This window comes from Octopus bimaculoides, chromosome 1 (assembly GCF_046866305.1).
Source record: "Octopus bimaculoides isolate indiv1 chromosome 1, ASM4686630v1, whole genome shotgun sequence".
In the NCBI taxonomy this organism is placed as follows: domain Eukaryota; kingdom Metazoa; phylum Mollusca; class Cephalopoda; order Octopoda; family Octopodidae; genus Octopus; species Octopus bimaculoides.
Genome location: NC_142928.1, coordinates 133249051 through 133266692, shown reverse-complemented (window position 1 = coordinate 133266692; position 17642 = coordinate 133249051). Strand labels below are relative to the sequence as shown.

The 17642-nt window shown below is 36.3% G+C and overlaps 2 protein-coding genes across 2 annotated transcripts in view; one reads left to right on the top strand and one right to left on the bottom strand.

Moving 5' to 3' along the window:
• Window positions 1-513, bottom strand: part of LOC106874670 (ribosome quality control complex subunit TCF25) — a 31322-nt gene extending 30809 nt beyond the window's left edge. The window contains exon 1 of the mRNA XM_014922467.3: window positions 291-513. Within this exon, the coding sequence (XP_014777953.2) occupies window positions 291-476 (186 nt within the window). The 5' untranslated portion in view covers window positions 477-513. The remainder of the gene's footprint in view (window positions 1-290) is intronic.
• Window positions 514-548: 35 nt separating this feature from the next.
• On the top strand, window positions 549-16513 carry LOC106874671 (uncharacterized). Its single transcript, XM_014922468.3, has 6 exons — window positions 549-787; window positions 937-1111; window positions 3650-3674; window positions 9677-9829; window positions 12927-13036; window positions 14484-16513. Exons 2-6 carry the CDS (start codon window positions 978-980, stop codon window positions 15028-15030), a joined length of 969 nt encoding a protein of 322 aa, XP_014777954.1. The 5' UTR covers window positions 549-787; window positions 937-977; the 3' UTR covers window positions 15031-16513.
• Window positions 16514-17642: the final 1129 nt, after the last annotated feature.

Below are 17642 nucleotides of genomic sequence, written 5' to 3'. Positions count from 1 at the left end.
ATGTTCAAAAAGGTCTTTCTCCTAATCTTGGCAAAAACCAGTTTTGTAAACAATGACAATTTTTTTCTCAGGCAAGCCATAGGACAACGATCATACGTTTCTTCATAGATATGAAGAGTTTGCAGGTTTTTATTTAACGATTCATACCCTTATTCACAAAGGATAGTACAAGAAAATAAACTTCTTGTAGACTGGTATAACTTCCTTATTCTCCAGAAAAAAGAAAATCTACAGTATTCTAGTTATTATATCAAAGAGCCAAATTAAAGTCAACATATTGAATACTTTACCAAATCGAAACGATTACCAACGAATTCTTTCTTTTTCTTGTTTTTATTGCGTGCGCGTGGTTTCAGAAGATAATCCTCATTGTTTAACTCCTTCTCACTGTTACTGTAATTGTTCTCGTCGCCACTGTCATGGATAAGAACAGGGATATTGTCCTTTTGAAGTCGACGAAGAGCACGACTAGACATTACACTGTCCTGTTTCGAACGTAATAAGTTTGTTGGCACTTTCTGATGAAGGGAGGTAACTCTCAATTACCTAACGGTGTTCCCCATTGACATACGTCTCTTCAAAAATTAGTCTTCGCTGAGATTGTAAACATAAGCTTAAAAAATACTATGCTTTTCCTTCCCACCGGACCACAACTATCCATGTCTTCCTAGGATTTCTTCATTAGAATAAGTTCTAAATATTACTGATTGAGCCAACTGTTTATAGGACAAAATATCGCTAATTCTAACTCATTAAACATCATTCCTGTAAAATAGTCAAAATTGAGGTGAGGGTAGAGGCCTTATTTTTCCGAATATATCATATAAAAATATACTGAAATGAAATAATTTGTTTTTACTGTATATATTTTAATTATTGATTTTATTCCTTTGTTTGTTTTTATTGTTAAAACGAATCCATAATTTCCTTTTGCAGTTTGATGTAAGGGCTTAAGGGACTTACTACCTACTGTAAGCATGTCTTTTTTCGTCCGAAGTTGTATAAGGAGAATTTCAATTCAAACAGCCAAAGGAATTCATTTTTCTTGTGTCCACAGAGATTTTATGAAATCAAAAACCCTGCAGAAGATGATTAAAAAAGGAGGGAAACGGTAAGAAAAGTTACATCGTCATATCTTTGTTGCTTTAGACGACTGATCAACAGCAGTTAGTTACCGCATTGAATGAAGTGTCGAGCAAGTAACCGACCTGGTTAGACCTAGAGAACGGTATCACAGTCTTCCCATTCCGAGGTGGTAGTTCCCTTATCTGGACTGAGAACTGCAGCGGTACTTTCTCCAGCGACAACTTGGTGGAATTGATATCAGATCTAGGCTTTGTATGCTAATAGGTGTAGAATTGCAGGCTAACAAACTACAAGGTGTTTCTTTTCAAACCAATGAAAATGTAAACTTTCTGCGACCTTGGCTGTGAACCTTTTCCCTACTCACTTTGACCGGGATAGAGATAGCCATCCGTAAAAATGTGCCAGGCGAATTATAATGGCTCTTTTAGTATACTCCTCTTATAATTTTGTTCGTCTGGAATACGAACTAAAATGTAATATATAACTCGCTAAAATATAACAAAAATTGTTGTTACTCATAAAAAGAATACTTTTATTCCCAAATAAATATAAAACTTTCAGACAAATCTAGTTATTTGAAAAATCAATATTTTAAGTAATTTATTTTCAGGGACCTTAAACTATTTTAGCACTGCCGTGGACATCAAAAAGACTTCTAGAGTCACGAATCTAAGACTAGACTGCTTAATTCAACAGTGAAAGCGCACTGCCTTGTGGTAAAGGTGTTCGGCTCAGTTGGAAAGTCGTAGGTTCAATTCCCGTCTGAGGTGGCGTGTTGTGTCCTTGAGCAAAGCACTTCGTTTCACATTGCTCCAGTTTACTCAGTTGTAAATGAATACTAGCTGAGTGCTCGTGCAGCTCACCCTCCCTCCAGCTGTCTAATGCTGGATCTACTCCTGGGACAATGGAAAGTGGGTTGTCTATATCTGCACACGACCACATATGCACCCAGAACAATTAACGAAAGTATGATATATGCTATCATATCATACTCGCTTATGAGTTATGGCCAGCAGCACTTTATTCCCTAGAAAAATATGCATCTGTAATGCTGCTGGGGGAACCAAACATATTTCGACCCCAAGTAGTTCCAACTTTTATTTTCTCTAATAACCTTGGGAAAGATTCTAACATATCATCTCTCTGGTTCTGCTCCTATTAGGGATTTTAAGATGCAGCAGGGTAGTATTTGAGGAAGATTGGGCAGTGACATCTTGTTTATTATGGCCAGGTTCCAACCTGGGCTGCAGCAACAAAGTCTACCTACCACACTTTTCAGTCCATTTTCACTGCTTTGAAGTCTTAGATACATTCCAGGCCAGTGTCTGTAATTAAGTTGTCAGTGTAAATGCGACAATGTTTTCCTCTTCTTATATCACCTTGAAGTGGGTTCCACAAGACTAATTTGGATGTCTCTAATTCAGGGTGGTGCATGCAATGATCAGATAGTCACAGCCGTAATTGCCTGATTTTCTTACTAACTGTTGACAATTGTCCATAAAGGCATTCATTTGTCATATGTTGCTGCCATTTCATATTTAGGGCAATTCATAGCATCCTTTTAGCCTGTTTGATAATTTCTTTGTCAGTGTCCATGTTTCACAGCCATATAATAGCACTGGTTTGACAGTTGCAATGAACAGCTTGATTTTAATTTGCCTGGGAAGTTTTGGAGTTCCAGACCTTTAGTTTGTAATGGGCTGTCCATGCTTGTACCTTTCTGATCTTGATGTCTGCTTCCGAACTGCTCACCCAACCACCCAAGTACTTGAAATCTTCAGGAATATTCAATTTGGAACCACTCAAAGCAAACAGTTCAGCATCACTTGATTGGTTGAAAGACATGTATTCCATTTTCTTGACATTTGTGTACAGTCCTGTTTTAACAGCTGATGTTTCTACTCTGCTGAGCAGCTGTTGTACTTGATCTATTTCATTAGATATGAGTACTATATCATCTGTGAAGTCAAGGTCTGCTGGTACTCACTGTGATCTTTGCTGGTCTACAGTGAAACCAAAATTATCTTCACATAGAGCAATATATGTCAACCATTTTTGTCCTAAGCCCCACTTTGATTTCTCAAAAGAATGTGCATTCTATTATGAATGGACAAAGTATGTAGCTCACACACACACACAATTGACACTCTCACTAGGATTGCCTGGTGAGGAGGGTTGCTAGAAATCAATCAGGACTAAAAAGACCTATCAAAGGGACAGATGAACCTAGTGTAGGGTCAACTACTATCTAGTAATAGCACAGGCCCTCAGAAATTCCAGGTTCATGTCTGCAGTGTTGGAAGACCACTGGGAGTGAGGCATCCTTCAGTTTTTGTTAAAGTGTGTCTCTAGGTGGTATTGAACACGTCTAATCTCCACGGCAATGAGCTCAATTGCCAAAATATATAGCAGAGGATCAACAAACCTTGACAGAATGGGTTCATGAGATGAAACAGTTTGTCTAGATAGCTGTTTAGTTTGACTATCAAACAGATGTATTTTCGTTTTTTCTGCTTTTATATTTTATTTCTTCTTACAAATATGTTTTTCCTTTTAATTTCAGAAAGAAAAACACTTATTATTCAATGGTAAGTTTCTGTTGATTATTACTATTTACCATCCCTACTAAAGTTATAGATATACTTTACCCAGTCCTGAATCCTAGCTGAAATTTATTGAGTTATTATTAGACAGGATCAAGGCAGCAAGTTGGCTGAATTGTTAGCAAGTCAAGCGAAATGCTTAGTGGCATCTTGCCTGTTTTTATGTTGTGAATTTAAATTCCACCGAGGTTGACTTTGCTTTTCATCTCCTTTTGGGGTTGATAAAATAAGTACCAGTTGAGTACTGGGGTCGATGTAATCGACTGATCCCCTCACCTAAAGTTAGCTGGTCTTGTGTCAAAATTTGAAACCGTTATTGGACTAGATCCTTACTAAGGCAAAAAGTGAATTTGTATGTGTATATGGGGATATGAGAAAAAAAGGATCAAAGACCTTTCTTGAGCCTTTGGCTCACAAGGCCAGTTTCCCAGATTCTGTAGCATAAATATTCTCCTCTGGATGAGATGCTAGTCCATTGCAGGATTATTCACTGTTGTTAGCTGAGTGGATTGGAGCAATGGGAAATGAGTGTTTTGCTCAAGAACACAATGAAGTACCCGGTCCAGAAATTGAAACCACAATTCTACAATCATAAGTGCATCACCTTAAACAGTAGGTCATGCTCCCCCACATGTATGGGAATAGTGGGATATAATACAGTAACCTCCCAGATAAGTACACATCCCGGATAAGTATGCACAAAATCTTCAAGAATCCCCGGTTCAAGTTTATCAACAATTTGTTCTATGGCAACATTGATGAACATCTAAATAGTACTAACGGCTCAAGGCATGTGATATCTTGTGAAGTTTATTGTTTAAACATGTCATGCAAAGTCAAATATGATCTAAAACCATGTGCATACATGAGTCTTGTAGTGATTGGTGGCACGCATACATTTGTGCAACTGATTTAATAATGCTGTTGCTATGTATGCACCTACCAGCTAAGTATGCACAAGTGGTTAGGTTTGAGTTGTGTACTTAAGAGGGAGATTGCTGTACCAGCATATCGATCCCAGTGAGAGAGAGAGAGATTCACACAATCAGTTGGTCTGCTAGAAACAGTTGCCAAATTTCCCTCAAATTACATCCTATCATATTAAAAAAACACAAAGAGATACATTGATAATGTACTCTAAATATACCATGCTGGAAAAAAAAACTGGATAGTTGTGGTTGGAATGTCTTTGATAATGGGTCTGCTTGATAAAGTCTACTATCGTGCTAAACTCTAAAAACCAACCCCCGAGGGAGTAAAATTGATACCAACTGCAGAAGGATTTGAACTTAGAACTTAGAGAGTTGCAGTTAAATACCAAGATATATTTGATCCTAAACATTACTATTTTTGCAAATTCACCACCTAGTAAGTTATAACTTTGATTTAGATGAAGTAGCTAACAATTAGTCCTTCTTTCTTCTTTTCTCTATCATAATTTTTTTTAAATTCCCATCGAAAACTAATTTTGGTGAGTTGAGTTTGGTGACAGGTATAAACCTATATGCAATATATCACATTTATGAGATCCTGCATGAGACATAGTCGGCTCAGTCAGTAAAGTACCAAGCAACCAGTTGAAAATTCAGTCATTAATAAAATGGCATGCTACTGTACTGTATTCTTGCAGACGTAGCTGTATGGTAAGAAGCTTGCTTCCCACCACATGGTTCCAGGTTCAATCCCACTGCGTGGCACCTTAGGCAAGTGTCTTTTACTATAACCTTGCGACAACCGGCGATGCTCAGCTAAGTGGTTGGATGCTGACAAAGCTCCACAGCACTTCCTGAAGCCAAAGTTGAACCAAAAGAAGGTCATGGTAACTGTTTGGTGGTCTGCGGCTGGTCTCATCCATCGCAGCTTTTTGGATCCAGATGAAACCATTACGGCGGAGAAGCACTGTCAGCAAATGGATGAAATGCATAAGAAACTCCAACAACAGCCAGCATTGGTCAATAGAAAAGGACCAATTCTTCTCCACGACAACGCTCGGCTGCATGTTGCACAACTGACTCTGCAGAAATTGAATGAATTGGGCTACGAAACTCTGCCTCATCCGCCATACTCACCAGACCTCTTGCCTACCGACTACCACATTTTCAAGCATCTTCACAACTTCCTGCATGAGAAATGCTTCAAAAACCAAGACGATGCCAAACACGCCTTCAACGACTTCATCGCCACCAGAACGCAGGATTTTTACGCTACTGGCATAAATAAACTTGTTTTGTGTTGGCAAAAATGTGTTGATTCTGATGGTGTTTATTTCGATTAATAAAGTTTTGTTTGAGCCAAAATATGTGCATCTGAATTTAAAGGTTAAAAACCTCAAGAACTTTCTTGACAACCTAATATAAGCTAATTAAATGTGGAAGAGGGTGATCCACAGCCTGGTGAGATTGGTGTGGTTGATGTTGAGTTTGAACATTTGTAGATCATCATCAGTATGAAAAACCAGATGGGTTTCCAATGGGTTGCACATGTAAGGAGGAAGGACTATGAAAGTGTTCAGTGTGGAATCTGGAAGATGAAAAAGAATAAGAGTGATGAGTGGAAAAGACAGTGAGCTTGCATGGGAGAATATGCAGCTAGCTAGTTCAGAGTATCGGAAGCCATTGTAGTAGCAATAGAAAAGGGAGAGGGAAAGAAAGAGAGAGAGAATTGTGAGCCTGTGTATTAGTGATTGAAATGTGTTGGTGAGTAAACCTTTGCCATTTAGTTGAATGGCCTTCTTTCTTGGTTTATGATGTTCGTGTCTGCAATCACAGCAGTACGCCAATATTGGTTTTTATTTCAGCTTTGTAGGGAGTTAGGATAGGTTTGGGTATTTTCAGGTTGTAAAGAGGAACTGTGGTGTCTGATGTTGTTTTGGCTATGCTACATGTGTGTGAATGAAGGCACATGTCCTAGATGTTAGGATGTTTGGTTCACAATCATAAAGTTATGTGATTGATTCCTAGATCAGGCTGCATATTGTGTCCTTAAGCAAGGTACTTCATTTCACATTACCCTAGTTCACTCAGGAGTTAACCTTGTGATGGACTAGCAACCCATCCAGGAGGAGTTCTTCAAAAGTAGTATTAGTGACTGCTCCTCCACCATTTTATCTAGTATGAAAAGACTCTCATGATAATTTGAGCTGCCTACAGGGTTGACTGTCATGTATTATGTGAAGTCATCATAACAGGAATTTTGAGACCTGACATTCAAATGTTTCGGATGTACATTCATGACTAGAGAGGATGATGTTCAAGACTGTTCACTCGATATGTGTAGTGATTGTGTCTGTCTATTGAAAGAGATGAAGCTGTCATAGATGACACATGTATGCAAAAATCTTAATCCTTCAACATTCAGATTATTCTGTCAGATGTAACACTTATTTATTCAAATTGTTTTGAATTAATCATGCATTGTCTCATAGCTTTCAAATTTCAATGGTGTGATTGTTTATTTTTTGAATGATATTGTAGGGCAGGTGTCAGAGATTGGCTCTGACTGGATTGAACATAAAAGAAGTAGAATATTTGGGCCATATATGCTTCTTCTTGCTTTGATTTTATGCTTTTGCTTGATGGGGCTGGGGTCATTCCAAGTTAGTGGTCCCAGAGGTGTTATCATGCATAGAGCTGACCAGGTCCACCAGTGCTCTCCATAGCTTGTGGTCCTGTGTCAGCCCCTCTGCATCCTCCAAGGTGACATTGAGCTTCTGGAAATCTTCCTCTCCATCATGTCCATCCATCTAGTGTGGGGCCTGGCATGAGGCCTCTTTCAGCCTGCAGCTGCTGCGTTGAATAAGAGTAAAGTCCTGGTGGAATGATCTAGTGGGAGATGGAGGACATGTCCATACCAGTGCATACAACAAATGGTTATGAGCTGTGAGGCTGCAGTTTAAATGCTAAAGGGTTAAAAAGAATTCTGTTGTTTAGAGTGAAGCAAATAAGTTGTTAATGTACAGAATGAGAAGTGTGAGAGACATTACCAAACTTTAGGGTACACTAGAGTTGATATGATGTGGATGTTTGGATAGAATACCTATCAGTATATTTGCAGTGGTGCAGTCTGACAGAGAGCTACCATTATAAAGAATTAAGATTGAATAAGGAATATAGACAAGCAACCTAACTACAAGGTTTGCATACCAAACACTGTTAAAGGCTTTGAAGTTGTTAAACATAATATAATTGATTGCTTTGAATTTCTCTAATGTGAGAGACTCTGTTCAGCAAATTTCCAATAGATCTGGCATAATGGGAACCATATTGATCATAGAGGGGGAAGAGAGAGACTCAAAGTGATAGAAAAGGTCTTTGTGAACAATTGTTTCCATGTCTTAGATTTTGAGTGATAAGGCCTTAGCTGGCAGGGTCAGATGGATTACTCTTTTGTAGCATGAAACATATACTGTAGCATGTTTCCAAAGATTAGATTAGGGTTAGTGGTATCTATTCTGATTGAAAGTAAATAAATTTATCTCTTCAGAGATTGAAATAAAAAATATGAACAAACTTAATGATATATTTTTGACCACTGTCACTTTGAATTTTCAAATATAATGAAATACTTGGTGTTTACTAAATAAAAGTTTTAAATATTGGAATATATTCTACTAGCAATGCACTCCGGTATTGCCCAGGTGTTATGACCTACAACCACATTGTATTATTTGTTCCTTTCTTATGGGCAGAATCAGCACATGAGGAGTATGAAGCAAACGTCTTTTTATAAACATGTTTTTTGGTCATTTTCTGATGAACAGCGCTGTTTGTTTCCATCTACCAAACTCAGTCACAAGTCTGTTGTTGGCCTAGGGCTATAGTAGACAAAACTTGTCCAAGATACCATGCAGAGGGACTGAACGTGGAACCATGTGATTGGGAAACAAACTTCTCAACCACACAGTCATTCTTGCACCTAATGTGTGTGTGTGTGTTTACATTTGTTGTTAAATCGAGTATTGTGTCCCACTATGTCTCAAAGTTAGCAGTTCATCAAGCAGATATCTATAAAATAAATGCCAGATTGAAATACGTACTGAGGTCAGTATGATCAATTAAATTTTTGAAGGACTAAACCCATTAAAATAATGTTTAAAGACTTAATGGCTTCAGATTTAAGGTAATGGATTACTAACCACAACATAATGAGTTCAAAACTTCATATTGAACATCCACTCTATATGATAACATTATATGTACATCTCAGTCTACTTGATTTCTAACAATTAACAATTGTAATTTAAAGTTGAATGGTTAGCAGTAAGAAAGATGTCTAAATTTCTTAAATTATTGTGCAAAATATTGAGAAAAAGTATTTTTTTCACAACAAAACACACACACACACACACACAAACACACACACACACACACACACACACACACACACACACACACACACACACAGGTGTCTCTGCGGTAACTTGAGCTACTGCAAATAGCAGCCAAATCTCTTTTAAAACACACCCTTTCATGAAAAGAAAAACATAGATTTACAGTATTTCAGGAAGAAACAGACAAAAAAAAAAAAAAGACTATGTGATGGGTCTGCTACATCAGAGGCAACTCTAGGCTAAACAAAACACAGACAAACATACTTCACAATAAAAGATTATCTACTAAATAATACTAATAAAGTTGATGATATATCTTCGAAGTTTCATTCCCTGGTAAAACTCCATATATTTTAAACATTTTCTCATTACGCTCTAAGATGTAAAGATTGTTCAGACAGAGTTGCCCCCCTTAGCTAAAGACCTCAAAATTTTATGACCCGATCTCGTTTTCAAGGTTATTTATGTAGTAAAAAAGAATGGTTGTACAAAAAACATACTTTATTTGGTAGCCAAAAGATTACTGAATCTTTGATACCACATACGTCAAAATTGGCAACTCAGTTTTCAAATCCATAAGGAACATACACACACACACACAAACTCTGTTTTATAGTTTTATATATATATAAACATGTTTGCTTTTTCTTCATTCCAGAACATTCCAAACGTTTTTGGTCCTGCTAAGAAAAAAATTAATCCTTTCAGGCAGAAACGATTGGAACAGATCAGCAAAGTGTTTTATCACTATATTTCAGATCTTATTGAATTTGACCATGAAAATATCAGTGAAAGCGTTGAAATCTCTAAAGTTGGTTCATTTTTCTTAACTAAACTCTTTTCTTTAATACTGAAATGCACTGTATAACTTTTTCAATGTCATGTGTTGTTAAATGGGGTATGTTTTACTGAAGTGTAAAACTTAAAGTTTATCATCATTTAATGTCTACTTTTCCATGCTTGCGTAGGTCAGTCAGAATTTGTTGAGGCAGATTTGTTTTATGGCTAGATGTCCTTTCTGTTGCCAACTCTCACTTGTTTCCAAGCAAGGTAATATTTTTCAAAAAGCCTGGAAGCAACATTGACAAGAGTATATATAAACCCATGTGCTCAGAATATATATATATATATATATATATATAAAGTTATAAATGACAAGAATAGTATACTCTTTTACTTGTTTCAGTCATTTGACTGTGGCCATGCTGGAGCACCGCCTTTAGTCGAGCAAATCGACCCCAGGACTTATTCTTTGTAAGCCTAGTACTTATTCTATCGGTCTCTTTTGCCGAACTGCTAAGTTACAGGGACGTAAACACACAAGCATCGGTTGTCAAGCGATGTTGGGGGGACAAACACACATATATATATACATATATACGACGGGCTTCTTTCAGTTTCCGTCTACCAAATCCACTCACAAGGCTTTGGTCAGCCTGAGGCTATAGTAGAAGACACTTGCCCAAGGTGCCACGCAGTGGGACTGAACCCGGAACCATGTGATTGGTAAGCAAGCTACTTACCACACAGCCACTTCTCAAGTATGATGAAAATTTTCTTATAGTTAAATGAATTTTCATCATACTGTTACTCTCATCATTTATCACTTTATACACTCCCTATGATTTCCTCTTTTTGTCATATTATATATCTTATGTTTTGTAGAATGATACATTAAGGAGTTGTTTTTTTTTTATGAGTACTACTGGATTACTTGAATCCATATATTGTGACCTAAATATAATATAAACATACATATATGATGGGATTCTTTCAATTTCCATGAACCAAATCTACTTGCAAGGCTTTGGTTAGCCTGAGGGGAAAAGGACTGAGTGCAAGGACAGCAACAAAAGAAATTAACTAGATGTGGAAGACTCAGGAACTGTCAACAAACATGTGGCACAAAACTAGTTCAGACATTTCAAGGAAAGTGACACCAACCTCGAAGACAAACACATGTTAAGGAGCCCTTCTGTTATAGATGAGGTCTTGCTTGAAATGGTTGAATGACTGCCAAGCACAAACACTCGAACATTGCCAGCAGAACTTGATCCTTCACAAAGCATCATCGACTCCTTCATAAGCTTGGCCTTGTGAACAGATGCTGTTGAGAAGTTCCTCATGAAATGGCCAATGACAAAACTAAATGAATTGTGAACATTTGCAAACAACTGCTGGTAAATCTTTGAGATGACCATTTTTGGAGTCGAATTGTAACTGGCGATATCTATTTTGTGTAATCCTAATAAGAGAAATCAGTGGCTTATTTCCGGCCAGGTATCAGAACCTATTGTCAAATAAGTGCAGTTTGAACAGAAGGTCATGTTGTGAGTTTGGTGGAATTTCAAGGAGATATTGCACTTGGAGCTTGTCCCAGATGGCCATGTTGTGAACCGCTGTGCTCAACAACTGAAGTGAGTGTATGATGCTTTCAAAGTTGACTACCAAGTATTGATCAATCGAAGTCACCCTCTCCTACAGCATAACAGTTTCCCAACACACTCTGCCAATGTGACCAAGTACTAACTTGAGGGGCTGGAAGTGCTGCCTCATCCTTACCTACAGTCCAGATTTTGCACTATCACCTTTTTGCATTACCACCTTTTTTCAAGCCATGGTTTATTTCCTGTACTGATGGTAGTTCAACAATGTGGATGAGGTTGAAGATAGCTGCTGGTAGTTTTTTTTGCCTCTAAAACAATCAAATGATACAAGCATGGAATTCAGCTTCTGACACATAAATGTCAACAGACAATAAAATATGATGAGATATATTTTGATGAGTAAACACATTTTGCATGTAATTTGTTTGAACTATTAATTAAAGCTTGAAATACAAAAAAAACTTTTGACTTGACCTGGTATGCATGCATGTATGTTACTAGATTTCTGATGATTGTGTATATGATGCTTTTTCCCTAAGACTCTTCAATGATGTCAGTACAATAAGTTATAGATACTGCATAAGTAAGTTGTTGGACTAAGGGTTTATGAAACAAGTTTATACATTACTTCTAGTAATACTTTATACATATCACTCTTCTTTAGTAATTCAACTCTGTTAACTAAATTATAAGAATTTAGTTACATATTAGAGATGATGGTTTGGTATGTACAAAAACACCAAATTGTATATCTCTTTCTGCAACAATCCATGAAATTCTAATTAATTTCTGTTTCCAACTCTTGTTGGCTTGGAAGACTGGCTAAGGTATTGAACTACTGGTTCATAGATCATCCAGAATCATTTTTTACTGTGTTACTGTAAAAAGAGCACATTTAATTATGCCTGCTTTTGTTCATCTGTTTGGGAAAATTTCCTGCAATGTAGTTTGTTCCTACCCAATAGGAAATTTGTCTTATTTTACTTTATGCTCCAGGAACCAGAGGTCAATATTAGCCTTATGAATCTGTGAGATTTTTGAAATGGTTACTTAGCTCAGGTGGAAAAACAAGAAAATAATCTCTTATGCTTCGTAAAAGTGTTGATAGTTTTTCCTTACAACATATGGCAAATATATCATGTTTCAAAGTAAAGATTTGATATTGATTTTCAGACAAGGCTGAGGATAATGTTCTTTTACTGTACTCGGCTTAGTTCTACATAGGTCTTCCTCTAAGATAAAACTGTATTTTCCAATATACATGTCAAAATTTACAGCTGATAAAGGGTAGGTCTACCTATACATCAGGAAGATTTTGCAGGACCAAAAATTCCATGTGAAATGCAGCAAGTTTGAATGTTTATACTATATATCATGTTGATATGTATGCTAGAAATTATAGTAAAATAAGTAAGAATAATTACCATTAATTTTATTCAATTGACTTAGAACCTAAGAAAACATAGCCTTATGCTAAATCAAAAAAAAAAAAAATAATAATAAATCAGTATTTGTTTACAGGTGAAGATTGATAATGACTTTACAGCTGTGACTGTTTACTGGGTGGCAACAGGAACAGAAAAAGATGATATTATTCAGGATATGCTGACCAAGAAATCTTATTCCATAAGGTAAGCAAAAATATAACCTTTTACTGCTCTTTTGTTGTCTATGATGTTTTATCAAAGCTGACCTGCTGCTGGCAGTAGTGGTGGTAGTATGTGTGTGTCTTTGGTATAAAAGTTATACCAACTGACAGTGGGAGGTACTTAAGCAGTGAAATGTTTTTCCAATTGTAATTGGATGAAAAGATAGTAAAATGGTTGCTAACATACTTAATAGAGTGAGGCAACAAATTTTAACTAATTAAAATTACACCCTTTGTAAGGAGAAAAAAAATCATTATCTAAATAGTTGAATTTCTTTAAGTTAAGGGTTTTTAACAACGAGACTTCAAATACTGATAAATTTCCCTTTTATCTTCGAGAAGTTGAAAGATAAACAGATTCAAGTACTGAGTTTAGTTAATTATATTAAACTTCTTCCCGGAAATTCGAAGCCATTCTTTTGTAACCTTAAGACATTACTGTAACTCCTTAAAGACTAGCATCCAAAAATGCAAGTTTGGCAGCTAAAGGTTAGTGAAAGAAACATTGAAAATATCTGAGCCACATAGATTCATTTAAATGAGTCTTGATTCTTTTATTGAGTCAATAAAATCAAAATTTTAAATGGTTGACATCACTCAATATATAGTTTCCTGCTCCATCACTGAGTTCTTCTCTCTCATTTCTTCCACATTCTTTGTTAGAAGAGATATGTAGATGTGTTTCACTATCTGGTCATGGGTTCTGGATGGTTGATTTTTAGGGATATTTTTTTATGTCTTATAGAAGAGGAAAGGATATTAGCCATACCTTTTGGCAGGGCCTTTGAGACTATTGGAAGAAGTGGGGGGGGGGGGGGGAATCCACTTTAAAGTGCAGATGTTGCTATGTGGTTAAGAAACTCACTTTGCAACCATGTGGTTTTGAGTCACAGCACTTTGGGTAAGCGTCTTGTGAGTGAATTTAGCAGATGGGGAATGTGTGGAAGCCCATTACATATGTGTGTGTGCGTGCGTATATTTATATATATATATATACACACACACACACACATGTATGTCTTTGTGTGCGTCTCCCACCACGACTTGACAATCTTTGTTGGTTTGTTTACATCCCTGTAACATAACATTTCAGCAAAAGAGACCAACAGAACAGGTACTGACTCATGAAGGGGTGTCACAGCATGGACACTGTCCAATGATTGAAGCAAGTCAAAAAACAAATATTATCCTCAAAACAGGGACTTAGTATGAATGCTTTGAACATAGTGGCACCTAAGAGCCAGGTAGTGATGTTCATCTAAGAACTGGCACATTTAATTGACTATATTTTGTAAAATGTCACTCTCTCTCTCTCCAATTTCACCCACAAAGCTATAGTAAAAGACATTTTCCCATGCTTTTCTTTAAAACAATTTGAATGTTTGGTTTCATATCATATAACAATTCCAAAACTCTTTGTATAATTACAGACATCATCTGATTGATTACCATTTAGTTGGTACCGTCCCACCAATTGTATTTGTGCCAGATACATCCAGTGTAAACTACGTAAAGATACTGGAACTGTTAAAAGAGGCCGATATGGGTATTGATTTCAAATCAACTTCAGACTATGATTTACTCAAGTCTGAACCAAAAGTGATACTCAAAGATAGACAGAAGCCTTTGCAAAATCAAATTGATGACAATGATTTAGAAGTTAAATATGACTCAAATACAACTACTACAGAAAAGACTCCTGCGTCAGATTCCAGTGAAGACTCTGATGAGATTTCTTCTAGCATTACAACTCAATTTACATATCAAGCCTATGACTTGAATTATACTAGACTCATCAACAAGGTGAAAGGTCAAACTGAACCTTCAAAATTTGATATTGTTGAAAATGACATCAAAGATGCTAAGATTCTTCTTAAAGGCCTCGTCAGGCAAAAAAATACTTGTGACAAAAAACAGTCAGAATATACTGTTGATCAGTACATGAGGGAACATAGTAAGGAGGATGAGACAGACTGAACAAAAGATACTTGTGAGTTGATCTAACAAATAATTAGTTTTGCACTGGGTATTAAATAATCAGATATTAGATAACAGTATGTGGTGTTACTTATCTGGTTATTTATTGCCAGTGCAAAACCTACTGGTTAGCTTGGCTGAAATGGATCTATAATACTGTATACTTTGATTGATATAACCACTCTATTGAGAACTATAATATACAAGTGCCTACATATGTGTGTGTATACATGTTTGTGCATGTGTGCATACATATATGTTGAGAAGATTCACATGTATCTATTCTTACACATCTAAGTACTCAGCACTGGGGTCAATGTAACCGACATGCCCCTTTCCCCAAAACTGCTGGCCTTGTGCCAAAATATGAAACCATTATTATGAATGGTGAAGAAAACAGTTACATAAGTTTCTATTTATTTCACCTGTATATAATTTGATAAATCAAATTTTTGAATTATAAATAACTTTATTTTTATCCTTTGATTTTACTTACATATATATATAAAAAAAATAAACTAGTTAGATGGTCCTGTCATCCAATTAAACAAAATTATCCAAAAATATTCCAGTGCAGGCATGGTTGTGTGGTTAAGAAGGTTGCTTTGCAACCATTTTGTTCAGGTTCAGTTCCACTGCACAGTTCCTTGGGCAAGTGTCTTCTTTTATAACCTTAGGTCAACCAATGCTTTGGGAGTGAATTTGGTTGATGGAAACTGCCTGAAAGTACGTCATATAAATTTATCTGAATGAAAGGCAAATTGTATGATGCATGTGTACAAGCAAAAGAATACATGGTAGTGAGACATGGGCTCTGAGGACATGTGAAGACTAGAGACTCTGTTGAATGTGTAATATCTGTGCGTTTATGGCAGTGCTAATGTACTGAGAGAGAAACTATGCATAAGAGGAATCAGATCTGTTGCAGAGAGAAGACTGCACTAGTTTGGTAATGTGATGCATATGGATGAGGACAGCTGCATAAAGAAGTGTCAACCACTTAAAGTGGATGGAACTTGTGCAAAAGGAAAACCCAAGAAGACATGAGATGAAGTAGTGAAGGCTGATCTCAAAATGCAAAGCCTCACAGAAGAGATGATAAAGGGTCAAGATTGGCGATTTGTTGTGCTTGAGAAAACCCATTCATAATGGCAAATATGAGATCCTAAAACCATTTTGTCTATGCTGGTACAAGCTGGGCATTGACCCTACACTCATACTACCCTATCAAGCTATTCTCCACAATTCATCTCCTTACACCCCTCTAAAAAACCACCACTCCTCTTTGACATATTACATCCCCTTATTCTTGTGCAACAAGTTCCTTCCTTCATCCCACTTCCAGCCTTTATTCTCACCCTTTCTATGTGTTATTCTCTGCCTCTCCTCTACCATACAAAGCATAACTCTTATGAAATACTATTCTTGTGCCTAGGCATTGCACCAACTTAACTAATAAACCTTCTTTTACTGAAAACATTCACTCTTTGTCCTAACATTGTATCCTTTCTCCACCTCTGCAACCACTGCTACAATTAACTGTTTTTCAGGACATAGCATTTCAATTTGACCCTATTCTTACCACACATCTCTTTTCTCCTCACTTTTCTTTTGGAATTATTTGCCTCTTAACATCCATATCAATCATTACATGAAATTCTTTATTCTGAGTACCACCACCACCACATGGAACTTCACTATGTGCATCTAAAAGGAAATAATTTCCATCTCGTTATCTCTATTAAGAGTAGCAATTTTACTCACTTCTTCCATCTACCTGATCTGAGACAAGCAAGCATCCTTGGACATAAAGAAGAGATGAGAAATAATGAAGCAAATAAAAAAAAAAGTACACCAATATATTACAAAAAAGTAGTTGTTTTTAATAAAAAATAGTGCATGTGCTATAATAAAACATTTTATTTTATATTTTGCTAGAAAGAAGGCGTATTAAACACATCATAGATACATATAAGAAAATAAGATATAACAATGGTAACTTTTCATACATAACAGTCATTACAAGGGAGAATAATGAAATTTGTTTACATATATAATAGTTCCTCAAAGATCATCCAATCATTTGGCCTATGTTAACGAGTTAACATTTACTTCTGCTGTTCTCCATTTCCTGATCACTTGATTTGTTATCTGTTTTGCTGTCACAAAGTAAACAGAACAGAAGTGCATCATCTTGCCCAATGCACAGCATGAGATATAAAAATAACTCTTTATCTGGAGAACTGATACTGTTATCATTTGACTCCTACTGTGTTTCAGATAACTATGGTTAATGATGACTTGGCCATATTGTCACTTACTAGAAGACGCCTGAGGAGATAGAGCCCTGTTTATTATATAATCAAAGTGAAACATTTACATTCCCATATATCTATACACACTATTACACACGTTTCATATATTACATAGGCAAACCAAGTAGTGCATTATTTATTGAAAATTTTCCCCACAAAATTACTTTTAATTAACTTTATGGTATTCATTCCTACTGCACTTTCCACATCACCATCTCCTCCCAGTTACATTGCTCTCTTATAACATTTCATTTATACATACTTCTAAAGAAAGTGTATTGTCTTTATCATTATTTT